Genomic DNA, 27,652 nt, shown 5'->3' on the forward strand with positions numbered 1-27,652 from the left:
TGGGGCTGGTTGCCAGAAAGACCAATGCATGATTAGAGGGTTGGAATTTTCAGCCCCACCCCTTAAGCTTCATGGAAGGGAGAGGGGCTGGAGATTAAGTTAATTACCCATAGCCAATGATTTCATCAACAATGCCTGTGTAATAAAACCGCCATAAACTCAAAATTATGGGGTTTGGAGAGCTTTGGGGTTGGTGCACACATCCACATGCTAAGAAGCCATAATCTTTGCCTTTTAATTGCGGTGTGTTTAGACCACTGACATTTAATGTGATTATCAGTACAGTTAGGTTTAAATTTATCATTTTCAATTTGTTTTCTATTTGTCCCATTTGCTCTTTGTTCCCTTTTCCACATTTCTCTGCTTTCTTTTGCACTGAGATTTTTAAAAAATAATTTCATTTCTCTCCTTTGTTGGTTTATTAGTTATAACTTTTTGTATTGCCATTTTAGTGGTTCTTCTAGGATTTGCAGAATACATTTATAACATATCACAGTCACTGACATTGTATCACTTTATGGTATAAAAACCATACAATAGTATATTTCCATTTCCCCATCTTTGTGCTATTGTTATCATAAATTTTACTTCTACATATATTATAAACTCTACGCTACTTTATCATTGTTTCTGTTTAAGTAGCCAATTGTGATTTTTCATTTAAAAAATTCTGGTAAAATACACATAACAAAATTCTCGATTTGGATCATTTTTAAGTGTATAGGTCAATGCTTCACTGGCATTAAGCACATTCACATTGTTGTGCAGCCATCACCACTATCTATCTCAAGAACTTTTATCATTCCAAACTGAAGCTCTATACCCATTAAACAGTAACTCCCCAGTCTTCTCTTTCCCCAACCCCTAGAACTACTATTCTATTTTCTGTCTCTAAGAATCAGATCATTCTAGGTACCTTATAGAAGTGGGATCATACAATATTTATCCATTTGTATCTGGTTATTTCTCTTAGTATAATATCAAGGTTCATCTTGGTTGTAGCATGTATTTCTGGCTTTTTATCCATTGTATGGCTATACCACATTTTCTTTTTCTTTTTCTTTTTTTTTTTTTGAGACAGAGTCTTACTCTGTTGCCCAGGCTAGAGTGCAGTGGTGTGATCTCAGTTCACTGCAACCTCCACCCGCTGGGTTCAAGTGATTCTCATGCCACAACTTCCCGAGCAGCTGAGATTGCAGGCCTGTACCACCACGTCCGGGTAATTTTTGTATTTTTAGTAGAGATGGGGTTTCACCATGTTGGCCAGGCTGGTCTCGAACTCCTGGCCTCAAGTGATCCACCCGCCTCGGCCTCCCAAAGTGTTGGGATTATAGGCGTGAGCCACCATGCCTGGTCTATACCACATTTTCTTTATTCATTCATCCATCGATGGACATTTCAATTGCTTTCACCTGTTGGTTATTATGGATAATGTTGCCATAAATATTGGTATACAGTCAATTATCTTTTAAAGACATTTAAGTAAGAAAAGACATGTATCTGTCTATGTAGCTACCACTTCCCTTGCTCTTCATTCTTTGGTGCATGTCCACATTTTCATGTGGTATAATTTTCCTTCTGTCTAGATGACTTCCTTTAATATTTCGTATAGTGTTTATCTTCAGATATGTCTGAAAAAGTCTTTATTTCACTTTGGTTTCTGAAAGATATATTTGCTGGGTATAGAATTCTAAGTTGTTGTTGTTTTTTCACCAGTACTTTAAAGTACTCCACTGTCTCCTTACTTGCATTGCTTCTGACAAGAAATTGGATGCATCCTTTCCTTGTTCCTCCGTGTCTTTTTTCTCTTTATTACTGGTATTGAGCAATTTAATCACAATTTACCTTAGTATAGTTTACTTCATGTTTCTTGTGTTTAGTGTTTGTTGAGCTTCTTGGATCTGTGCGTTTAACGTTTCATCAAATTTTGGGGAAATATCAACCATTATTTTAAAAAATATTGTTTATTTCTCTCCTCTCCTCTCCCTCAGAGACTTCAACTGCTCCTTTATTAGGCCACAGGAAGTCATCTAATAGCTTCCTGATGCTTTGTTTTAGCCTTTTATTTTTCTCTCTGTGTTTAATTTTGGGTAGTTTTTATTGCTATATCTTCAAATTCACTAGTTTTTCTTCTGCAAAGACTAATCTGCTGTTAATCACATTGAGTATGTTTTTTCCTCCCAGAAATTGTATTTTTCATCTCTACAACTTCATGCAGGTCATTAAAAAAATCTTCCATGTGTTTATTTAACATGTTCAATCTCTCCTCTAGCTTTTTGAAGATATGGAATATAATCATAATAATTATTTTAATGACCTTGTCTGTTAATTCTATAATCTATATCAGTTCTGGGTCAGTTTGAATGATTAATTTTTTTCTCTCCTTATAAGTTGTAGTCTCTTGTATGCTTGGAAACTTGAGTGGATGTCATATGTTGTGAATTTTACCTTCTGTGAGTGGGATATTTTTGTATTCCTATAATCATTTTTGAGCTTTGTTCTGGTTAGGTTACTTGGGAACAGTTTGATCATCTCTGGTTGTGCTTTCAAGATTTATTAGGTAGGATCAGAACAGTGTTTGGTCAAGGGATAGTTATAACCCCCTACTGAGGCAGTCTCTTGTCAGTACTCTATTCAGTGCCTCATAAATCACAAGGTTTTCCAATCTGGCTGGTGTGAACAGGCACTACTTGCAACCCTGTGTGAGTACTGGGTATTGTTGCCTATAATCCTTTTCGGTTGCTGTTTCCCAGCCTTGAGTTATTTCCTCATACACACATAGGTACGTGCTGATCAGTACTCAGATGAACAGTCAAAGTGAACCCTCTACAGATCTTCAGAGTTTTCTCTCTGTGCAACTTTCTCCTCTCTGATACTCTGCTCTGCAAATTCTAGCTGCCTTAGTCGCTCTCTCACTATTGAAAAGCTTTGTCTTTGTCTACTGGGCTCTGCCTGGGCTTCCCTGCCTGCTCATCCTGGGACTGGAAAGTCTCTCAAGACAGAAAACTGGTAAATTGCAGGGCTCATCACCTCATTTTTTTCTTCATATTTCAGGGAACACTGTCTTTCCTTGCTTGATGTCCACTGTCTTGAAAACCACTGTTTCACATATTTCATCCTTTTCTCCCCACATGTATCTTTTTCCCACTTTTTTCTTTTTTTTTGAGACAGAGTCTTGTTCTGTTGCCCAGCTGGAGTGCAGTGGCACGATCTCGGCTCACTGCAACTCTCCTGCCTCAGGCTCCTGAGTAGCTGGGACTACAGGTGCACGCCACCACACCCAGCTAATTTTTTTTGTATTTTTAGTAGAGACGGGGTTCCACCATGTTGGCTAGGATGGTCTCGATCTCTTGACCTCGTGATCCACCTGCCTTGGCCTCCCAAAGTGCTGGGATTATAGGCGTGAGCCACCACGCCTGGCCTCCCGCTCATTTAAATAATATCACTATATATTACTGTGTACATACACAATTGATTAATCTAATTACTTATTGATACATATTCATATTTTTTCCAGTTTTTCTGGCTGTTACAATGTACAAACCTGTACATCTTTCTCTCTGGGTATCTGTGCAGATATATTTGTAGGGTAAATATGAGTTGTGGAATTCTTAGATTAAGTGGTATGAGAATTTTAAATTTTCATAGATATTGCCAAATTGTCCACTCTAAATTTTTAGACTATATCTTATACTCCTACCAAAAATGTCTTCTTACATCCTTACAAACATTGGTTATTATCAACACTTTAAAGACTGCCAAATTTATAGTTGAAAAATCATACATTATTTTGATCTGAATAATACTGTAATTATTATTTTTTAAAAGATCTGAAATGAAGCACGTGTAAAATCACCTAAACTTGGGCCTTTGTAATGAGGTAATTCTTTGATAATTTTCTTAATTCCTCCTTTGTCTATTGCCATATTTATGTTACTGTCTCTTCTTGGATCAACCAAGTCAATATTTTAAAAAAATTATGATTTCTTTAATACTTTAAAATGTATTTGGATAATTCTACAAAATACTCTTTTAATGATAATTTCAATTCTTCTGTGTTCTTCTAAACAAGTATTTTAAGGTTTTTTTTTTTAAGACTATCTACGTCCTTTGCCTTCCATTTCCCAACGTCCATTTGCCCAACTGCTATCATCTTCAGGTAAACAGCAGCCCAAGTATCCTGCATGAGACAAGCAAATACATTCACAGCATGTAACTTTTCCCTCACCTTCCAAATCTCAATATGCCCCATTCCTTTTTTTTTAAAACTCAGTTCTTCCTCTCCCAAACCCTGTTTTATAGAAATAATGTAGGTATAGGCCAGGCGCAGTGGCTCACGCCTGTAATCCCAGCACTCTGGGAGGCTGAGGAAGGCGGATCACGAGGTCAGGAGAGTGAGACCATCCTGGCTAACACAGTGAAACCCTATTTCTACTAAAAGGGCGTGGTGGTGGGCGCCTGTAGTCTCAGCTACTCAGGAGGCTGAGGCAGGAGAATGGCATGAACCCGGGAGGCGGAGCTTGCAGTGAGCTGAGATTGCATTGAGGCAGTCCGGCCTGGGTGAAGAACAAGACTCCATCTCAAAAAAAACAAAAGAAATAATGTAGGTATAAAAAGTACGAAATGACCATTAAATATAAAGCAGATATACAGCTGCTATGAAAGATACACATGCAGTGAAATACAAATCCCTGAGTTCAAAGAGGTCCCTGCCATCTAGTTTTTTTTTTCTTCTAGTTTTAAAAAGAAATTGGCTGGTCATGGTGACTCAGTCCTGGAATCCCAGCCCTTTGGGAGGCTGAGGCAGGTGAATCACCTGAGATCAGGAGTTTGAGACCAGCCTGACCAACATGGTGAAACTGTGTCTCTACTAAAAATACAAAATTAGCCAGACGTGGTGGTGCATGCCTGTAATCCCAGTTACTTGGGAGGCTGAGACAGGAGAATCACTTGAACCTGGGAAGTGGAGGTTGCAGTGAGCTGAGACTGCGCCATTGCTCTCCAGCCTGGACAACATGAGTAAAACTCCATCTCAAAAAAAAAAGAAGGCTTTATAGCCTAACTGTAAAGTTGTAGTCACCTCAGCCATTCCTACAATGCCTCAGCACAGACAGGTCTAGTGCACTGATGATAAAGCTAGTTATGTACCTACTGTTATGTTTTATTACAGGCTTACTTAAGTGAGTTTCATCTGAATCGGTCCGGTTCCTTTCCAAGATCATCTGGTTCAAGCTTGCCTTACCTTACGGACATGACAGGAAAAGAGGACATTCATGTATTTGTCCTTCCGTTTCAATTCATTAGCAACAGGGACAAAAGTGCCTGAGGTCTGAGGTGTATCTGGCTTCTGAAAGAAAAAGGAAACAAGACAAAATGAGTATGCTTAGCATTGTAGAAGGAAAGGCAGTCTTTCAGTGTACTGCTTTATAACCATCCTTATATAGTTTCACACATGCGCTCTTTATCTCCTCACCCCAGATGGTAAGCTACTAACGGCTGTTGTAACATCAAAGATCCTGTAAAAACTGTAAAATAAGGAATGGGAGAGAGGATAAAGTGTAGGTCTGGGAATAATTAATATAAAGATAGTAACTAAAAAATCGTCACTAAATGATATAAGGAAAGGTTTAAGTGGTCAAAGGCCAGGTTATAGAGTATATTTAATACATATGGATACAACACAGAGAACCCTTTTTAACATGGGACAAACATCAAATACTGTACATTTAGAAGCAATAAAATGTTTTAGTATCTCATAGAAATTATTTAGTTTCTAAAGGTGTTTTATCCTTTCTGCAAATTATCTGGAGAAATATTCTTTTCTTTTTTCTGTAGAGGAAGTAGGAGTAGATTTCACTTTGTTCCCTTGGACTTACTGAAGCAAGATAGTTGCCCTCCCAGGCCCTCTGGAGCCCGAGGTCAGCCCTTTGACCCTTCAGCATTTCCATGGCTGCAACCTTTGCCCTGACCTGGGGCAGGTCTGAGGCCGGAATGCTCTTGATGAGCTGGGATGCTCTCCATCTACAAGTAAAGAGACAACATGTTTAGACGTTAGAAATGCAATCACATGCATTCTCTCTCTCTCTCTTTTATTTTTGTTGAATCTCCCTCTGTCTCCCAGGCTGGAGTGCATGGCATGACCTCAGCTCACTGCAACCTCTGCCTCGCGGGTTCAAGCGATTCTCCTGCCTCAGCCTCCTGAGTAGCTGGGATTACAGGTGTGCACCACCATGCCTGGTTAATTTTTGTATTTTTATAAGAGACGGGGGTTTTGCCATGTTGGCCAGGCTGGTCCTGAACTCCTGACCTCAAGTGATCTGCCTGCCTCGGCCTCCCAAAGTGCTGGGATTACAGGCATGAGCCACCGTGCCTGGGCTCCATGCATTCTCAAAAATAACTGAAGCTGTCATTAAGTAGAATGAAATCAAAGTACTGGCATGCTAAAAAAAGTAAAATGCCTCCAAAATACACACAGAAGTTGCTAAAATACATATCATTTTATGTAGACAGATCTTTTCTAAAACTTGCTTTGTTGTTTGTGTGTTTTGAAAGCAACTAGAACTTAGTGATACATGGGCTCTCATAATATTTATATTTAGGGCACAGAAAATTGGATTCATCATTCATTCATTCGACGAAGCCTTTCTAGGTGCCTGCTAAACTCCTGGTGCTGTTCTAGGCAGTGGGGGCACAGTAATAAGTTAAACAAAGGTCCTTTCTGCTAGGGGCTTGCATTCTGGAGAGGAGTGACAGGCAGCAAATATATGAGTAGACCTATAGTATGTAGGATGGTGAAGGTAAGGCAAGGAGGACAGGGAGTATGGAAGAGGGAAAGAGGAGCAGGTGTGGTTTATATAGGGTGGTTTATATGGGGTGGTCTGGGCAGGCACCACTGATAAGGATAGATGAGCAGAGACCTACAGGACGTGAGGGAGCTGGTCATATGGAGACCTGAGACCTGAGCCAGAGTGTTCCAGGAAGAGAAGAGAACACAGCAAGTGCAAAGGCTCTGGGATGTGAGCTTGCTTGGTGCATTAGAGGAGCAGTGTAAGGAGCTGGGAGAGTCAGGGTCAGAATCCACAGAGCCAAGAGACCATGATCAGGACTTTGGCCTTTCCTCTGAATGAGATGAGAAGCCATTGGAAGGTCTGGAATAAAGACAGGACATGACCCGACTCATGCTTTAAAAGGATCGTTGTGGTTGCTGTAGGCTGGGAACAGGAAGACCTGTTAGATGGCTATTTCCGTAACACACGTGCTACAGCAAGGTGGCTTGGATCAGGGAGGTGGAGGTGGAGATAAGTGTTGGTTCTGGATATTTCTGAAGAAAGAACAAATAGAATTTGACAATGGATTAGATCTGGGGGCCAGAGAGGATTTAAGGACAACTCCAAGATTTTTTGGCTAAGCAACTGAAAGCTTAAACCAAAAATAACCTGTTCCTGATTGGGAAGAAACAGGTACAAGTTCTCTTATGCTCTTGGCAGCATCCTAGCCCTACACGATGCTTATATCCTCTTTTCTGACACAGGAGCTTGAAGCAGGGAGGTTGGAAGCAAACCGAGAACTTCCTTTTAATCAGATGAATAATCAAGGTCAGTTGTTCTCAAACTTGTTTCCATAGAATGAGATTTAACTAAAATGGAAAATTCCCAGTGAAATAACCAAATAAATATAAAAATAAGGAAAAATTTATAACAACACCAGAAAATGGGAATGATGTCAATGAAGTAGAAAGTGTAATGACTTTCTGAAGATACAAAGCAGATGGGATCCAGCTGATAGGGAAGCGGCTAACTCAGGGCAGAGCACTCAGTGGAAGGAGAGAACCCCTCAGGCATAGATGAGAATCCTGAAGCCTGAAGTGGCAGGGACTAGTAGCAAGGGCAGGAGGTGAAGGATTTTAAGGTGAGAGCTGTGCCTGTTCCCTGCACATGGAATGGCTGGCTGCAGTGAGGCAGGTCACATGTGGGTCAGAGATAGTAGGCTGCCAAAGCAACAACCGTGAAGAAGTAATGGCTCAACAGAACAGTGGAATCCTCTTCTTTACTTCCTATGGACAACCAACACTCCAACAAGACAGACTGTCCTAAGATAATTCCAGAAGAGACTGGAAGAGTGACAGGCTTAGAGCAGTTGGTGGTCAAAGTCAAGGACCCTGTGCCAGGTGGGTCTTACAATACTCAGTGGCTTCCTAAGCAACTTCTCGAATCAGCCCTTGGTCTCCAAATTTCATGACTAGTGGACAGACATCTTTGCTCTGTCTACTGGTCTGTTTCCAGTCTACAAACCTGGTCAGCCTGTCCTGTCTTCACTGCCCACAGTGGCTCAGGACAAGGTCTGTCCCTGACTGACTCCAAACGCCACAGCAGCACACTGGGGGAGTCAGGACCTGACCTACACAACCATGGAGAAAGTCACCCATGCTTCTCATCCTAATCAAGCAAACTGCTGTCTATAAATACATGTAGCCAACAACAGCTGCAGCCACAAAAATCACCAGCCTCAATGACATGAAAAGGGGACAAAGCTGGGCATGGAGAAGGCTCAATTAAAAAGAATTACTGTGAAGAACAAGAGTGAACTTAAACATGATTAGATGCACATTGAGATTTTAGAAAAACAAACACAAGAATATTACAATCACAGTAGAATTCTTTAATATATCTCTCTCTGTATTCCACAGATCAAAAAAATTCCTGATGGTAACTAGATCAGGGGTTGGCAAACTATAGCCTATGCCAAATCTGGCCAATGGTCTGTTTTGGTACTGCCCACAAGCTAAGAATAGTTTTTACATTTTTACATATTTAACAAAACCAAAACAAAACAATGAAGAATATGTGACAGAGACCATCTGTAGCCTACAAAGCCTAAAATACTTAATATCTGGGCCTTTCAGAAGAAGTTCGCAGACCCCTGGACTAGATGCACACAACTGGCAAAATTCAGTGTGTGTGTGCACGTGCGAGTGTGCATGTGTGCATGCACGTGTGCATATACAGAACAAATGTAGCAGACCTGTTATTTTCAAATGCCATTGACTATAAGGCCTGGGAAGACTGGGACTGTCTTTCACATCTTTCTTGTTTGTCACCATATCCCCGAAACCTAGGTCAGTGCCTGTAACACAGCAGGCATTCAGTAAGTATTTGCTGAATAAGTACATTGAATTCTGTACAAATCAATCAATTCTAGGCCACAAGTAAAACCTCAAAATCTAAAAAGAAGACTGTATAGGTGGTAGTGCAATCTCATCAAAATCAATAACAATCTCCTGCAGCTCTTAAAAATCTTACACAGATCTTTATTGCCATGGACAGATCTTCAAAACTTATTTTTAAGTAAAGTCATATAGCCTACATATAATCTTGCCCATATCATATGTGCCTAGGAAAAAAATGCCCATATCATATGTGCCTATGTAAAAAGCCTGCCAAGATTAAAAACTAATTATTTATAGTACTATATCTGAGAACTGAAGGTTGAGGTACTTTTGTTTTCAATAATTCTGTACTTTTTTCTTCTTATGAGCAATTATTTCTTTTTTTAAAAAAGCATATGAGATATATATTAAAGAGTTTTCTTCCATGCATTTTTCTTTATCTTTTGATACCTTCCATCAATTATATTTAGAGCAACATCTAAAGAAGGTAAAATCTGATTTAGCACAAAATTATACATTAGTTCTTGTACATTCAGCATATCAATTAGTTGAAAGTGTTCTTTATGGAGTATCATAATAAAATGGCTATTTGAGAAGAAGTAGCTTAGTTTATGTGACTAGATGGCTGTATCTAAGACAGAACTAAATATATCTGGTGTATACTGGCAATAAATAAGCTCAAAAAGCGAGGAGAAAATAACTATACACTCAGATCCAGGGCAGGTTATAAAAAAATAAAGACCAGTTGGAAAGGTACCAAATTTTACATGGGTTTTTATTTATTTAAAAGACAGCTCGCTCTAAAAACAGTTATTTTCCCCTTTGGCTGCACTTTAAAATCACGTGGGAAACTTTTAAAAAGGGCCTCTGCCTGGGCCCCACCACCCCAGCACCATTAAACAGGACTGTCTGGTGGTAGAACCTGGGTGCTGGCATATTTCCTAAACTCGTTATTCCAAGGTGCAGCAGAATTGAGAAGCACTGCTTTGAAAGGATTAATGGATTTTCTAGTTTGAGTTATGTGTGGTGGTTTTATTTTTAGCTAATAAAAGAAAGTAGAAACAGCATGCTAGTAGCTTATCTTAACTATGGCTTGTGTCCAGGGGTTGTGGCACATTGCTGTCAGCTGCTACCGGAAAAACAAATTGACAGTTCCTTTATTTTGAGGGGTAAGCAGATGCTCTTTGAAAGCCAAATCTACAAAACTGAAAACATAAGGTAAAGGTAAATGTCATAACAGCAAATAGCTGAGCCAATATCACAGTCTCAGACTTGTGACTTTGCAGAGTATTAACTGCCACCATAAATGGATGCAGCACACAGCAACACGTCCTTACCTATTGAAAATCATCTGCAGGGCCTCTTCAAAACGGCGAAGAACTTTAGGAGGGCTTGGCCACTTCACGTGCTTCCCGTAGTCTCGCATGGTCTTGACGCCATGGAAGCGTCTGGCCACCTCGTGGATGTATGACTTCACTTTGTAGCGCCGGTAGTACCTGATTATAGTCAGAGCTGCCTTGGTTCTTTTGTACCGCATGCGGGCCAGGGTGCCCCGCCACACCTTCACAGTAGAGAAAGAAAAAGGAAAATACTGTTGGCTGGCTGAGTTGTGGATGGCTTTGACATTATAGCAACTCCTCTACTTACAAACTCAACCAGGCAACTTGCAAGTGTGCACAAAATCAGCCAGAGCCAAAGCATGTCAGTTCCACCTGCCACCAACAGATGGCGTGGGGAGTCACGTCAGTCATTTTGTTTCAGCCGTCTAGCTGCTCATTATTCTACACTGAAGTGTGTGCTGAGCCTGAAGCTGAGTCCTGTTTTAACTTTACTGTCATGAAAAGAAGAAAGCCAAAATGCAAATATCTTTGGATAAATATTTTAGGAATGCTGAAGGGAAGTGAGATGAGTCAGAACATCATGCCATAAGCATCTATAGTTTTCTTGTGAAACCTAACTTTACATAGATTATACATGCTGGCCACTGGGGTAACGCCACTTTGGATTTACAAACTGATTTACACACAGCCTGTGCACCTACTCTTGCGTGGCACCATGTAAACTCTCAAGGATTCATGGGGAAAGGGTAAATCAGATTACGTACGAATATCATGTGAAACTTTGTTAAAAGTTTTTCAGTGCTCAGAAATCAATGACACTGTAAACGTCTCAATGCCAACTTCATCCAAGCATGGCAAAGTCAGAGATACTTTTTTCAGGACCTTTGTCAGGTGCCCATATTTCTCAACTTCTCAAGCAAAAACAAATTTGGTGTGATCTTCAATTAATCACTGGCTCTTCCCCTATATATCCTCTCACCACCACTTTACTCCTTCTTCCACAATATGGAAGTGTAAACCCCTTTCTTTCCCTTTCTACTACCAGTCTCCAAGATGCCAAACAACCCTAGTTGCTTTCTTCGATGAACTCCTTGTACACATAGCCATCATGCCCCAGTATATTGTTTGCTGCTACTTAAATAACTGTTCCAACTCTTAGGTTGATTGTATTATTTCCCTCCCTAGTCCCTGGCCTTTCAGAGCCAAGATTTTCAGCCTCTAGTTCAAAGCCCACAGTATGGGTTCTGCAGACTCCCTCAGGTTTCTTTTATTTCTTCTCAAAAATCCCCATCTGTGCCCACCAATTCCTCTCAGCAAAACTTGCGCAATGCCTCATTTGACTCAGTTGTTTTAGGTTTGTCCTCATGCGGACTCCTAAAGTACACCATGTGCTTGCAGTGTTCTCCCTTTTCAGCCTGCTGCACAATATAGATTTGTTTGCACACTACGTGCAAGAAGATCATCAAGGGACCCCAGTGGGTCAAGAAAAACCATAATATTTAAGGGAAACAGGACACATGGGCAATTTGTGATGGTAATCTAGAGTCCACATATAAATAGAATGTTTAAAGACAATGAAGCAATAAAAACTAACTCGTCATCTCATGTGGCGTCAGTACAGCAGCCCTTTTTAGTCAAAATGGCTCCCTTCCTTGTAGCCAAATCCACTGTACAGATGGCTTTGCTACGCCTCCACCCAAGTGCAAAAATAAAGCTCCCTTCTTTAGTATCTTGAAAAACCAAAAAAATACAATTACAGGGTGAAAGTATGTGATTTAGTTTCTTAGACAAAACACATTTTTAAGTTTCCTACTGTTTGCTGCTTTTTTTTTTATTGGGAGGAATTTAAGACTCCTTGGAGCCACATCTATATAGGATATCAATCTTTAATTTTCAAGAAGTGTTTTATCGAGCTTCCTATTAGAATGTTTTTGGTTAGATTCTTTAGCAAATTGAAAAAAACATTTTATAATTAAAAAATTAAAAAAACATTTTAAGCGGTAGTTTCTTTCTTTTACAAGAAACCTACTTTATCAAGGGGGTCGTTTTTTTTGACAACCTTTATAATTTCATCTGTGTTGGCTTATTTAGGTTTTTAATAGTTGAAAAAAACCAAACAGCACAAAAATGCATATAAAAAACACAGTAGCCCTTCTCTTCACCCTTCTAAACCCACCTCCCTACCTCCAGTCTCAATCCACACAAACTGTTTTAGATGCTTCTTCCATATTTACTGTCATATACATAAATACTATGGCTAGGTGCGGTGGCTCATGCCTGTAATCCTAGCACTTTGGGAGGTTGAGGTGGGAGGATCACTTGAGCCCAGGAGTTCGAAACCAGACTGGGCAACATGGTGAAACGCTGTCTCTACTAAAAATACAGAAAAATTAGCCGGGTGTGGTGGTGTGCACCTATGGTCCCAGCTACTCGGGAGACTTAGGTGGGAGGATTGCCTGAGTTCAGGAAGTTGAGGCTATAGTGAGCCAAGATTGCACCACTGTACTCCAGCTTGGGTGATGGAAGTGAGACCCTGACCACCCCCCCAAAAAAGATACCCCCCCAAAAACTACATATACTATGATTTATTGGTTGATCCTTTTAGACACTATCCAAATCACACAAGATGGAGACTTAGCTCTCCCACCATCATTCTTTCTTCTTGTCTATCTTCCCAATGATAAACTATGTTTACATTACATATATTAACTCTATTATACATTGAATAATTTACATATGATATGTATATGTTATATTGCATTGTGTTATATATTACACATATATTTGGTTCATTGCTGTGCTAAGAAGTATGAATGTTCTTTCTTTATTGTATTTGTTTTTAGCTATCATCAGTAACTGCCTTGTTTTTAAAATTTGCTTTATTTACTATAAACCTACTGCTAATTTTTGCCAAATGCTCTTACAGACCCATCAAATGATTAGCAGTAATTTTTTTACTCGTCGAGCACATTAACTGAATCTTTTTCTTTGATATTCCCTGTATCCACTGAACAGTTCCCTATCCTGGGACTTTTAAAATTACTCTTCCATGTTGCATCCGAGTTCTCCCCCACCACCCCGCGCCCAGTAGCTTTCAAGAAAAGGTGTATGGCCAACACATTTCTATTCTCTTAAATTTCCTTGAAAGTAAAAAGCAGTTGCCTAAAATGTTGTCTGTTTCTTGAGTTATAAAAGCAGAGTAGTTGAGAACAAGCTCTGGACTCAGATTGCCTGTTTTCAAGTCCTGGTCCCACTCTTAAGAGCTGCGCAGGTGGGGCGCAGTGGCTCATGCCTGTAATCCCAGCACTTTGGGAGGCCGAGGTGGGCGGATCACGAGGTCAGGAGTTCCAGACCAGCTTGGCCAACATGGTGAAATCCCGTCTCTACTAAAAATACAAAAAATTAGCCAGGTGTGGTGGCGCATGTCTGTAATCCCAGCTACTGAGGAGGCTGAGGCAGGAGAATCGCCTGAACCTGGGAGGCAGAGGTTGCAGTGAGCTGAGATTGCACCATTGCACTGCAGCCTGTCTCAAAAGAAAAAGAAAAAAAGAACTGTGTAAACTTGGTCAAGCTTCCTAACTCCTCTGTGCCTTAGTTTTCTTAGCTGTATGTAAAATGGGGATAATAATGGTGCTTACCTTGTGGTGTTATGAGGATTAATGGAGTTCATACATACACAACACTTAAAATAGTGCCTGGTGAGTAGTCAGTGCTCAATAAGCATTGGCTGTTACGACTATTTGAAAGTCTGTTCTTTATTGGGTTGTGGGTTGTGCTACTTTTTTTCTTTTTTTTTTTCAGATGGAGACTCGCTCTGTCGCCCAGGCTGGAGTGCAGTGGCTGGATCTCAGCTCACTGCAAGCTCCCCCTCCCGGGTTCACGCCATTCTCCTGCCTCAGCCTCCCCAGTAGCTGGGATTACAGGCGCCCGCCACCATACCCGGCTAATTTTTTTGTATTTTTAGTACAGATGGGGTTTCACTGTGTTAGCCAGGGCGGTCTCAAGCTCCTGACCTCGAGATCTGCCCGCCTCGGCCTCCCAATGTGCTGGGATTATAGGCGTGAGCCACCACTCCCGGCGATTGTGCTACTTTCTTTTTTCGTACGTGCAGATTTTTTGCCTCCGTCACTTGTCAGTGTGACCTGAAAACTGTTTAGTAAATGTAAGCCATTCTTTCTCAGTCTGCCATTTGCCCCCAGACAGTGCCTGAGTTGATACTGTTTTATTCTTCCACCTATATTATGGACTGGTGTCCATGGTTTATATACCTTATCCAGTCATTTAGTTGCCTAAGAGGAGAGGACAGCATGCAGGGGCTTTAAGTAACTGCCATTGGGGTCTTTACTTCATCCTATGAAATAAATGCATCAGAGGTCTGCTTCACCAAATCTGCGTTGTATCGGAGGCTTTTGGCTTGTTATGGGGCTGAGTGTTCCTTTTTCATGTCTAATGGAGCTTTTCCTTGGTTTGGCTGTAATAATCATTGCTTGCAGATGCTTTCCTCATTTTACACCCACTTATTGATATATCAGAGGCAAGAAAAATGGCCTGTGAAAGAAGGCTTCTTGATGGAAGAGAGTCCCCGATGAAGGTGTGGGGTATTCTAAGCCCTCTCTCTGGTACACCTTTATACTGAATGTAGCACCTTCAAAAGCAAAGCGACTTTTCAGAATTTCCTCCCTGTACTTCTCCATGCTCCATTCTTCTCTTTGAAGAATATATCGATTTTTTAAAAGCATCTTCTTTCAATTTGGCCCAAGTTTTCTTTTTTTGGATGACACTTCTCAAAGTTGATGGTATGAAGTTGGAATCTTTTCTTGGTTTCAGGGTTGATGGCATATTCTTTGTTATTTTTACATTTGATATTTGTTAATCTTACACAATTCTGTGGGAAGGAAATTTTGTGAACCTGCAGTTATATCACCAACTTTATCAGAAGTCCCTTAGGCTCTATTTTTTAACATCAAAGGACAAGCATTGAAAACTACAGAGGAAAATGATTTACAGGAAAAATGATTCATGCATTTTTCCTTATAATCTAAGCATATTTGGTTTAAATAGATATGCTTCTATAAAAGTTTGTGTGTATGTGTGGCAGGAGGTTGTTGGTTGGTTTTCCCACCAAGGGTCTGCAGGTTTGGAATTTAAGGTATAAGATAGATTTTCCTGTTTTCTCTCTTTGTTTAAAGCAGCTTAAACTGTTGAGTTTGTCGAAAGTCATACAAAGCTTTCGTTTGTAAAGGACTATGCCTGATGACAAAGCTTCAGAAAGCAGAAAATTAAATGTTATATTAAAAAACAAGTGCTTAATACTTATTTGCATATGCCTGAGAGGTTCAACAAACAAGGGAGCCAAAAGGGGCCCTGCTTCAGACAATATTAACACAAAAGTAGAACCAGCCAGACGTTACGTGCTTTAGGATATGAGGCCAGAGGAGCGGGAGCCGAAGGACACACGCTGGGACCTGCGAGGTGAAGTCAGTAGAGGTTATCAGGTAGACAGCATACTGACAGAGGAGCAAGCGAGGGACCATTTCTCAGAAAAGAGGACAGCAGCAAACAGAGAGGACTGCTCAGAGGGAAAAACTCAGGTATAAACAGAGAATGCTGGCATGGCGTTGCACACATCCTTGCAACCAAGGTGCCAATTCTCAACACAGCAGCCAGAGTGATCCTTTTAAGACCAAAGTCAGATCATGTCACTTCTCTGCTCAAACTCTGCAGTGGCTATTTCCCTGAGCAGAAAAGCCAAAGTCCTTCCTACAGCGCTCATGGCCCTATGTGGTCTGATACTGTCTCCTCCCTGCCTCATCTCCCGCTGTCTTCTCCCCTGCTCGCTCCCGCCACACTGGCCTCCCTGCTGGACCCTACACAGGCCAGGCACCCTCTTGTCTCAGGGCCTTTGTGCTAGTTGCTCCGTCTGCCTGGAATAACCTGCTCCCAGCCATCAGATGGCTGACTTCCTCACTCTCTGCATCTTTGCTCAGTTGTCACCTTCTCAAGGGAGGCCAGCCCTGGCCTTATTTAAAAGTTCAACTTGTCTTCACCTCCCCGCGACTGCCCCCAAGCACTCTTGATTCTCCTTAACATGCTCTGCTTTTTCTTTTTCCCCCAGCACTCAATCCCTTCCAACATATCATGTAACTTATATATTATGGTGGTGTTTATGCTCTCACCCACTAGAATTTAAGGGCTACTAGGCTGGGGGTCTTCATCTGTTTTGCTCACTGATGTAGTTTCACTGTCTGGAACAATGCCAAGGACCTAGTTAATAATATTTGCTGAATGAATGAATGTATTCTACGTCATCTTCCAGGCCTGATATTGAATCTTTCACTTCGGCTGTCATGTTTTCCATCTTCAAGAGCTTATCCTTGCTCTTGTAATAATTTCTTTTAAAAGCATGTTGCTCTTACTTTATGAATGCAACATCTCATCACGCCTCTGAGTATATAACTTATGGTTTTATTTTTTGCACTGTTCCTTGTGTTGCACCTGTTACCTCTAAATCCCCAATTTTCCTATTTGTTTTAGTCTTGGCCTTGCCCAAGGCTTCCTCAAATGTATAGGGATCGTTGGCCCTCCACTCACACTGAAGGGTGAACAGCCCTTGGAAGCTCTGTATAAGTGCTTCATGGATGGGGAACTTCAGTACAGGGTGATTAGGTTGGGAGTAGCCATCTGTGGGGAACCCCAGAATGTCAGGATCATGAAGTGTTTTCTCTTTCTTGCCAGAATCCTCAGAGTGAAGGGGTCTGGGGTGGGTGGTAGGGGGAATCTTACTCCTCAGTATCTATACTTTCACTTAATATCCTTGGTCTTAATATGGTACCTGACCCCTCTCCTCCACTGAGCCTGGCGTCCCTAAGTTCAGAACTTCTCTAAATCCTGTTCAATTTATTCAGACAGGAAACTTCTTGCCATCTATCAGAATGAGGCTGAGGTAGTCCCTTAGCTTTGTGAGGTCTGGGGAGAGACCTAGTGTCTAATTCCTCCTTACATAGATTTTAACCAACCTCCTCTGTCAGGGGCCACCCCTCATCCCTACCTAGAGAGGCATCCAGTCCTTCCCAGTCTAGAATCTTTCTACAGCCCTATGGTCAGATGAACTGGCTTGCCTGTTTGCCTTGTTCTCTGCAGGCACTTGCCTGGGAGTAACCACTCATTTACTTACTTCTAAACTGATGCTGACACCTCTTGCCTGCCGTTGTTTCTACTATGGTACTATTTGTCCTCGTAGGTTTATCCACTTTTTATTCCTTTTCTGCTCTTTTCGAGATGTTAAGAGAGTGGATAAAATATAAACACAACTGTCATGTTTAACCAGATGTTTCATAATGCCATCTTAATTCTACCATTTTTTCTTCTGGTCCATACTTCTTTAGTGGTCAGATGTTTCAAAGCAACATCTAACAGTCATTAAACTTTGCAAAAAAAGTAGGATTCTAGGTTACACTCTACTAAGAAGTAGGGCAATTACGTATCTTCTGTTTAGTCTCGGAATCAAACACAGGTCAGCTTTCCTTTTTTCTCCTAGTTCCCCATGTTTTGTTTTTCAAAATTCTAGTCATTATGGGTGTTGGGGCTCTTTCTATCTTGTTGTCAATACAAATCCCTATTTCATAGCTCCCTGGTGCTCTGAATTAGACATTCTCTTGGTTTCCACAAACAGAATCATTCAACGCTTCAGCTCCCAGCTTCTCAGGTCCTCCCTGCCTAAGGACAATTTTTAGAAGCATCTTTCTTCCATTTCTACCTTTAAGTTCCCCATATGGTTATTTGGGCAGAGAGTTCTGACACCTTATGGTTGTTAAAAAGTTATGGTAGAGGGGGGTTTATTTGTGTAAATAATGAACTCTGGTTGAATGAACTCTGAGCAAATTATAAATATACAAAATTTGGTATGCACACATTCCATCAAATTTAGAATATGACAGTCGCATTCAATTTGGGATATTCCATGATTTATTGATGAAGGGCGTGGCCCCTTCTAAGAGCTATTTTAAAGGAAGACTCAGAGAAAGAAAAATCTTTCTCTTCTATCTCTATAAGGGACAAAATGAATAAAGACTTGATGTGCTATTTTTAAAATGCTGGTGCTCATGTTTTTACCAGAATAGCACGTTAATATGTACCAAGAAGAAAATACAATCCATTGAATATAACTTATAGGCTATTAGCATAATTCCTGACGCAAAATTCCTTCATTTTACAGATAAATTAATAATATTTTGGAAGACATAGGAGAAATCTAAGACACAAAAGAACCAAATCTTTAGTCAATAAAGAAATGTAAAAATCAATAAAATGAAGAGCCACACACACACAAAGTACATGTGAGTCTGATCATTACAAGCTATCCTGATGAACTGAACTATTGCAGGTGGTGGCACTGGTATGTGCTTGGTGGAGCATAATTTAGAAGTGACCACCCCTGAGCTGTCTTACCTTGGTCTGGGAGACTAACTTGCCGAGTTAATTGACCCGTGAATCTTCCTTTAGGACATGCCCATTTTATATATATAGCCTTGTCCAGATTCATTAACCTTGCCATTCTTTAGTGCACACAATTGCTGCCTATTAATGATTTCTTCACTGTGATGATGACATGATCTGACAGCCTCCTTAAAACTGTTACTTCAAGAAGTAATTGAACCTTTTGGTCAATTACTATCAGAAAAACAGTCCAACATCGACACTATTGAAACCCAAACTGCAATTATTTTGCAGACAAATGAAAATAAAATTACTCCAGATAATAGGTTAAGTAATTCTGACAGATCTTCCAGGATTCAGTCTTGTAAATACTCTGTGGAGCTGTAGGAAAGTGACTGCTCTCTTTGGTTTGGTTTGGTTTTCTTAAAACAGGAGGTAAAAACTTGGTAATTCATCTTTAAAATCTCTCAAGACTATCTTTAAACTGCATTTTGATGTAGAACTACAAAGTTTTGGTCAAGTGTTTGAGCATCTGAGCAGAGCCAAGTGGTGTCCGGCAATATTTCAGCTTTTTGAGGAGACTCCTACAGCCTCTACCATCCCCAGGTGTACCTCTGTCTGATACCGAGGTGGTTTACCACCTGGTAAAGAGTACAGGTCAGGCTTTGACCTTGTGTGACAAATGCCTAGCATTCAAAACACACAGTACTCCATAAAAATAACACAGTATACATTTGCTTTAGTTGTTTGCAAATAATCTCAATTTTGACTAGTTCTCTAGATTGTCAAAATAACTGATATTTGAAAGGTCCAGCCAAAGGTATACCCTAACATTGATTCCACAGAGTTCTAAAAGTACATTCCGGAACACAGGGCTTTTGGAATGCTCCCTGAAAAAAGGGTTCCAATTTCAATAAGTTTGGGAAAGCTGTATACTGTAATTCCTTTATGGAGATTCATGGTGAACATTAGCATATTAGAAGCTCTGAGAATTTTTCTTTTTTTTTTTTTTTTGAGATGGAGTCTCAAAAATTTGCTCTGTCACCCAGGCTGGAGTGCAGTGGCGCGATCTCGGTTCGCCTCAAGCTCTGCCTCCCAGGTTCATGCCATTCTCCTGCCTCAGCCTCCTGAGTAGCTGGGACTACAGGTGCCCACCACCACGCCCAGCTAATTTTTTGTATTTTTTAGTACAGGCAGGGTTTCACCGTGTTAGCCAGGATGGTCTTGATCTCCTGACCTCATGATCCACCTGCCTTGGCCTCCCAAAGTGCTGGGATTACAGGTGTGAGCCACTGTGCCCAGCCGAAGCTCTGAGAATTTCTATATAAATCTACTTTAACAGAATTGAAAAAAACCATAATTGACTGTAGATTTCTTTGTACACAGAGCACTAATTTTGAAGGGCATCAGGATATGCCACCCCAAATTATGCCACTTTGGCACAAGGATTATTTTGAGCTAAAGACAACTAAGAAATAGTAGATGCAGGAAAAGCTCTCTGCCTTTCCCCTATCTAACTAAAAAGCATATATTTCCCATGAGAAAAGTGCCCTCTCCTTGTACTAGGAAGACAAGAACACTCTTAACGCCAGAGAGGAAAAGTCCACATCGAGATGAGTCTACATAAACAGGTCTTACTAAAATAGCCTTTGTCTTCTATTACTTCCTTTCATGCAGTTCCTAGTCACTTTCTCACAATTTATTGCTCCTAGAATCCCAGATCCCCTATCTCATGTCTAGTCACATTTTATTGCCTTTCTTTAAAATGGTATATAAGACCCTGAGTCTACCACTTCTTTAGGTTTTTCACTTCTTTTCTGTGAAGTTCCTGTGCATATACAATACTTACATCAGTAAAAATTGTATGCCTTTTCTCCAGTTAATCTGTCTTTTGTGAGTTAAATTTGCAGGCCCCAGGCACTGAATCTAGGCAGGTAGAGGAAGTTTTTTCCTTCTCTACAATTTCCAAAGAACCAGGCTCTATCCTTTTGGGAAGCAATGAAATCAAACAAAATAAAAGAATTATTCAAATAAGATAAAGAGTAATTATACCAGAAAACCTAGACTATGAAAAGCTATTGTGTATAAAGCTTACTTTAATTAAAAGTCAAAGCAGAAAGGGAAATGGGGTATTTAATACATATTTTATTTAGCTAATAAGAGGCATACACATTTGTCAGGAAAGACATTTTCTTTTTCTTTTTCTTTTTAAGATGGAGTCTCACTCTATCACCCAGGCTAGAGTTGCAGTGGTGTGATCTTGGCTCACTGCAATCTCCATCTCCTGGTTTTAGTGATTCTCCTGTCTCAGCCTCCTGAGTAGCCTGGGATTACAGGTGTGCCCCCCCATGTCTGGCTAATTTTTGTAATTTTTTTAGTAGAGATGGGGTTTTGCCATATAAGCCAGGCTGGTTTCAAATTCCTGACCTCAAGCAATCTGCACTCCTCGGCCTCCCAAAGTGCTGTGATTACAGGTGTGAGCCACTGGGCCTGGCTGAAAGACATTTTCCTAAACCAAGTAAACTCACAGAAAATAGCACTGTATCAATGTTAATTTTCTGATTTTGACAATTATACTATAGTTACAGAAGAGAATGCCCTTGTTTTTAGAAAATATACATGAAATATTTAGGGGTAAAAGGGTATTACATCTGCAAATTACTCTCAAATAGTTCCAAAACCAATTGTATATATACATACAAATAGATCTATATACACAGATATACACATATACAGATTGAGAGAGAGAACCAAAGTACAAGCATTGATAGAGGCAGGAGACAGAGAAATCCTAGGCAGACATAGGTGGGTCCCCGGTGCAACCCCACCTTCAAGCCGAAGACAGTTTAAAGCCTAAAGGCCAAGCTACAAGTCAAATCCATGGACGAAATTGAGAACCTGTCTTCCCATTTGGTGTGCTTTCCTTTGATTGATCCCCACCTTTCACTTATTTTACATATACCCTTCCCTGTTTTTACACCATGTCCACTTTTGACTGGTGCCTTTGTTTTAACCATTTTTGCATACTCACATACCAATTAGCATGCACTCCCTTACCCTGTGCCTATAAAAGCCCCAGACTCAGCCACACTGGAGAGATGATCTGACCCTCCTGTCCCCTCTCTGCTGAGAGCTGTTTTGTTGCTCAATACAATTCTCCGCCTTTACCACCCTTCAATTGTCAGCATGACCTCATTCTTGGATGCAGGACAAGAGCTCAGGACCCACTGAACGCAGATATTCACAAATGCTGTAACACTGACCCTCTGCCTGTGTCAATGGAGAGCAGCCACCTCACACAAGAGAAGCAACGGTGGTCCTGAGCTGGCTCAGAGTCATGCCTGTCCTGGAGCTGCAGGCCAGAGTCGGGCAAAAGGCTGACAGAGCTGCTAACACATCACTGTTTGTTGGGCTGCAGATGGCAGAACTAAAAGAGCTAATTAGCGTACGGTAACACCCCCTCTGGGGCTTTGGGGTCATGGGCACCCCTGCCTGGGCATCACTGCATTCCCCTGGGGGTAATACACCTGGTCGGGTCATGGGCCCTGCATGGAGCTTGCTCCTATGCTGGTGATTGGAGTGGCCAGCCAGACCCCATACTCGCTCACTCACGTGCTCCCTCCTGCCAGGGGCTGAGTGCGGTGGGCTGAGTAGATGGGGTGCCCCTGCTGTGAGTCCAGCAAAGGGGCCAAGAAAAATCCTGCATCAATATGATAAAGCAAATATAGTTAAAATTTTAACATTTGGGCATTGGGGTGAAAGGCATATGTATAAGAATTCTTTATATTATTCTTGCAACTTTTCTGCAAATCTAAAATTATTTCAAAATAAAACAACAGGTATCTTTAAGGGATGGTGAAGAAAAACTGCACAATGTATTTTTAACAATTTTACATAAGCAAGAGTGATCATTATACCTTTTTTAAAAATTTAAATTTTCTAAGGAGTTTGTTGTACTTGTGTTTTCTGAATGTTGGTGAGTATATATAAAAATTGAAAATGATGGCAATTTTATGAATTTGTAAATTAGTCTACGCTAATTTAAAAAACTGGAAACATGTTTAAAGGATGCCAAGTTAATTCATATGGTAACCTACACTGAGTTATATATAAAGGCAGTGCCATGTCTGGCCATACTGGAGCCTGAGGCAAAAGGAAAAAGCTCAATAATATGGATCCCATCTTTATTTAAAATTTTGATCTTTTGTTCACCACAGATTTCTTGCATTAATTTCAGATTTTTAAAAATATTGCATGAACATATTATCTATCCTGACCACATTTTTGGTACCTCCTTAAATTTTACATTTGAGTCCTGGCCCTGCATACGGAAACAAAAATTACAGAACAAACCTAGTGTGGTATTTGGCAGATTGGAGGAAGGGAAGGGAGTGAATGCCAGTCACGTGGTGGGCTCTGTCCTAGGGGACACATGCTATCTCATTTTAAGTCTTCCAATAGTTCCAATAGGCAGATGTTTTTAGCATTTACAAAGGAGAAAGTTAAGGTTCAAAGAGAGTGATATACTTTGGATAACACAGTAAATGATAAAACTGTATCTCAGCTCTGTCTGGCTCCAAGAATTGATCATGCCATCTCCTAAATGTATCACACTTAAAGCAGTCTAATGGTATATAAAGCAATAATGCCTATTATTTAATTTTCCCTCTGAGAGACTTGGACTTGCTATAATAATTAATAGGAAGCTTGGTTTCAAACATAAGGCAACCTACTACACTACTACATTCTTACATAACACATAGATAATTCCCAATCATAAAGTTTTTAATATTTTTAGTAGAAATGGGGTGTTGCCATGTTGGCCAGGCAGGTCTCCAACTCCTGACCTCAGGTGATCCACTTGCCTCCGCCTCCCAAAGTGCTTGGATTATAGCCAATCATAAAGTTTTGAATGGAGTGTGATCTCTAATAGCATCAGCACAGTTTTCATTGTGCTGATAGTTAATAGGAGTAGGTTTACAGTATTCCAATAATAATAAGGGGCAGAGATGTGGCCACTGAGAGGAAGTGGGTTTTGTACACTGTAGCTGTTGCATTTAGTAAAAGGCAGAGAGCATGGTTTGTTGCCAAACTATATACATACTGCAAAACTTTTGAATTCAACCATACTTTAAAGAAAAAAAAAAATGTCTTTATTGGTTAGTTAAGGCTTCTTCATTAATTTCTGGTTGACCATTGTAAGGAATTACATAAACATGCTACTTTTTTTTTTTTTTTTTTTGACAGACTTGCTCTGTCACCCAGGCTGGAGTGCAGTGTCTCAGTTCATTGCAAACTCCACCTCCCAGGTTCAAGCGATTCTTGTGCCTCAGCCTCCTGAGTAACTGGGATTATAAGCACGTGCTACCACACCTGGCTAATTTTTTGTATTTTAGTAGAAACGGAGTTTCACCATGTTGCCCAGGCTGGTCCTGAACTCTTGAGCTTAGGCAATCCACCACCCGCCTCGGCCTCCCAAAGTGCTAGGATTACAGGCATGAGCCATTGTGCCCCGCTAACATGCTATATTTTTAAGTAAGAGAATGAAATCACAGTTTGGGGAAACAGTTTTGAAGGAAGAAAACATATGATTTAAAATTTTGGCAATAAAATAAAATTGGAATTGATAGCTGAGCTAAGTCAACTTTGTGCTCATAAACATAGGATAACTAAAAAGTATTAATGATGAACAAGGCTTCGGAAAAATGTAATACTTAAAATTTGAAGAGCTGGGCATGGGGACTTATTCCTGTAGTCCCAGCTACTTGAGAGGCGGAGGTGGGAAGACTGCTTGAGGCCAAGAGTTACTAACCTGGGTGATATAGTGAGACCCTATCTTAGCAAAACTGGATAGCCGTTTCCAGTTTCTAGATAATCTTTTGCATACAGGCCCAATGACACATTAAATGCTCATCAATAGTTCTTAATTGCTTTGGGGTAACTGGATTTCCATCCAAGTATCAGTTTTGTGTCAACGTATTAAATTGAAAATATTTTTGTATCTTTACAAAATACTGGTGTTTGGATTATTTTCCCTTTCAGTTTTTCTTGATGTATATTACTGCAAAGAGTAGAACGGGAAACATCTATGGTATTCTAGGAAGAACCAAATATACCTATGAGATAACTGGGAAACAACTATGACTAATCCCTTAAAAGTAAGATCTGATCAAACGCCACAACAATGCCAACCTCCATGTATGCAGCTTGAATTCCTCAGCTCCAAAGTGAGGCTGTTTCAAGGAAGTGCAGCAATGTTCTGACGGACAGCTCCTTGACTGGCACCATGTGGGGGTGGAGTGGAAACAGCCCTAGTTTGGAGGGAGAGGCAAGCAATTCCCACCAACTACCGGGGAATCAGGCAGTTCAAACTCCATAGGCTTTGGTTTCTTCACCTGTACACTGAGGATTCAACATTAGATGATTTATAAGAGCATATACCGGCATTCTATCATAACAGCTACTGAAAATGAGTAAACATTTTAAAATGTTATTTCAAAGGTTTTTTTTTTTTTTTTTCCTGATCCAAAGTGCACATGGAACTGATAAACACTATATTTGATTTTCATCTGATGACTGGTATTACCCCAAGAGAAGGGAGAGAACACATCATTTCACTGGTATGTGCCATGCCTTGTCCTAGACACTTGACATACATTAAGAATAGTTTTATTTTTTTTAAAGTACTTTTTCTTGACATTTATTTGTACTGTGCTGCTATATGTTTCTCTTACTAATAATTCACCATAAAAAGCAGAAAATATATTTGACATAAGCTTCCTTAAGTCATATATAATATTTTCTTGCTGGCAAATGCTTGGTTTTGGGAAAGAGTCATCCTTCAGCCCTATGAACTCTGCTTCTACAGATAAACATAATCCATGTTTCCAGTTTTTGCTAGTAGCCTGGCTCTTGTAGGCATTGACCAGTGCTCCTCAATGCAGCCCTGAATCCCAAAATACATCAGTTTCCAGTGCTCACTAAAACAGAGATACTGGGCAAAGATGCTTCCTGGAAGGGGATTTTAGAATGTTGCAGGGAAGGGAATAATCTGGAAAACGCTCCCATTTACTTAGGGTAAACATCAAACACACTTCTTCCTTTTCATTTTCTTTTCTTAGATTATAATTGATATAAGGGGGAATGACAGGATATGACAATGTACATTTATTAAGGACATACTTTTTCAACAGTACAAGTTTACATAATGCAAGTTGAACATAACACAATTAACTATGAAGAATGTTACTGGTCATAACTCAATTACAAAAAGAAAAAATATATTGCTAAGGGAATACAACTGTATTATTTGGGTGCATGGTTTATCATAACAGTGGGTAACAGAAATGATCACAGTAATGAGTAGCTCATGTTGGAATAATGTGATACAGAAAGAAATGTCGCTATTATAGAGAAAAACCTAGATAAAGTAGAATGCTGGATATACTCCTGTGATGTTGAAGTTTTATATGGTCCTCATAATTAATTAATCATGTTATGCTCAACTTGTAAATATAACTGTAACTATCTATCACTGATAAAATGTCATACCTACCAGAAACAAAATCTTGTGCTTGTAAATGTGAAAAATCCTATTACCTCATCTATTTCTTCCTAAATAAATGTTTTATAACACAGTATTTGAAAATTGAGGTTTCTTAGCTATATAATAACAATCAAGTCAGAACACATCTGTTGGTGAACTGTGTATTTCTATCTTTTATCCATTTTCTTTGGGTTTCTATTTTATTCACTTGTATGAGGTCTTCATAAATTAAGTGAACCATCCTTTTGTCATTGGTGTTTTTATTGTTTTCCGTATGTTGATGATCTCTTGATATTGTTTATGGTATACTGCCATACAGAAGTTGTTTTTAAAAAAGCTTTATGCAGTCAAATGTACTCATTTTTCTTTTATGCCTGTATACATTTTTATACAAAACTGTACAGAATCATAGAATGCCTTGCAATGCATTTTACTTCATATATCAGAAATATTTTCCCATGTGATCAAATATCCTCCTATGATGTGATTCTAAGCATCCTTGCAGTACTCAGACAAATATGAAATTCAGTTAACCAATCTCCTATTGTGAGATATTTCTGATTTTTTTTTTGTAGTTATAAATACAGTAACATTTTAGTAGTATCCTTGTACATAAATTCAAGCACATGAATGATTCATGCAAAGTTCTCGAAACAGAATTGTTGTTGTGATCCCGTTGTTTGTGATCAGCTGCCACACATTAAAGCCCTCATTTTCAAAATCTACCATATAAATAGTTTAAAAGAATTAAATAAATTGATGGGATAATGTAGCTCTGATTAAACTGCTTTAATTAGGGTTATTCAACTTTTAAAAATTCATTAGCTATTTAAATTTTTTCTTTTGTGAATTGCTTCTCTATTTTTTTTTTCATAACATATTCATTACTTTACATAATGATCTGTAAGGGCTTTTTGTATATGAAAATAAACTAACTTTTTATTATATTTACAAAGATTTCTTAGCATTTTGCCTTTTATCATTTCCTGGCCATGGTTATTGGTTCAGGTCAATGAAACAGGAGGAGTTTTGATAGGTGTTTCAGAGAAAAACGTTCTCTCCTGTCTGAGACAATGTCCAAGGACTTCTAGAGGCGACTCTCCTTGAATCTAGAACCTGTGGTGGCTGAAATTGTTAGCCGCCACCTCACAACCACAAGGGGGA

At 39.8% G+C, this 27,652-nt stretch overlaps 1 protein-coding gene across 1 annotated transcript in view; it reads right to left on the bottom strand.

The window, feature by feature from the left end:
- The window catches only part of MYO1D (myosin ID), a 381,175-nt gene that overhangs the window by 160,284 nt on the left and 193,239 nt on the right, over positions 1–27,652 (bottom strand). Inside the window, exons 17-19 of the mRNA XM_010372265.2 lie at positions 10,504–10,727; positions 5,877–6,021; positions 5,243–5,347 (exon numbers count right to left, since the gene is read on the bottom strand). Of these exons, the coding sequence (XP_010370567.2) occupies positions 5,243–5,347; positions 5,877–6,021; positions 10,504–10,727 (474 nt within the window). The remainder of the gene's footprint in view (positions 1–5,242; positions 5,348–5,876; positions 6,022–10,503; positions 10,728–27,652) is intronic.

This window comes from Rhinopithecus roxellana, chromosome 19 (genome assembly GCF_007565055.1).
Source record: "Rhinopithecus roxellana isolate Shanxi Qingling chromosome 19, ASM756505v1, whole genome shotgun sequence".
NCBI lineage: Eukaryota > Metazoa > Chordata > Mammalia > Primates > Cercopithecidae > Rhinopithecus > Rhinopithecus roxellana.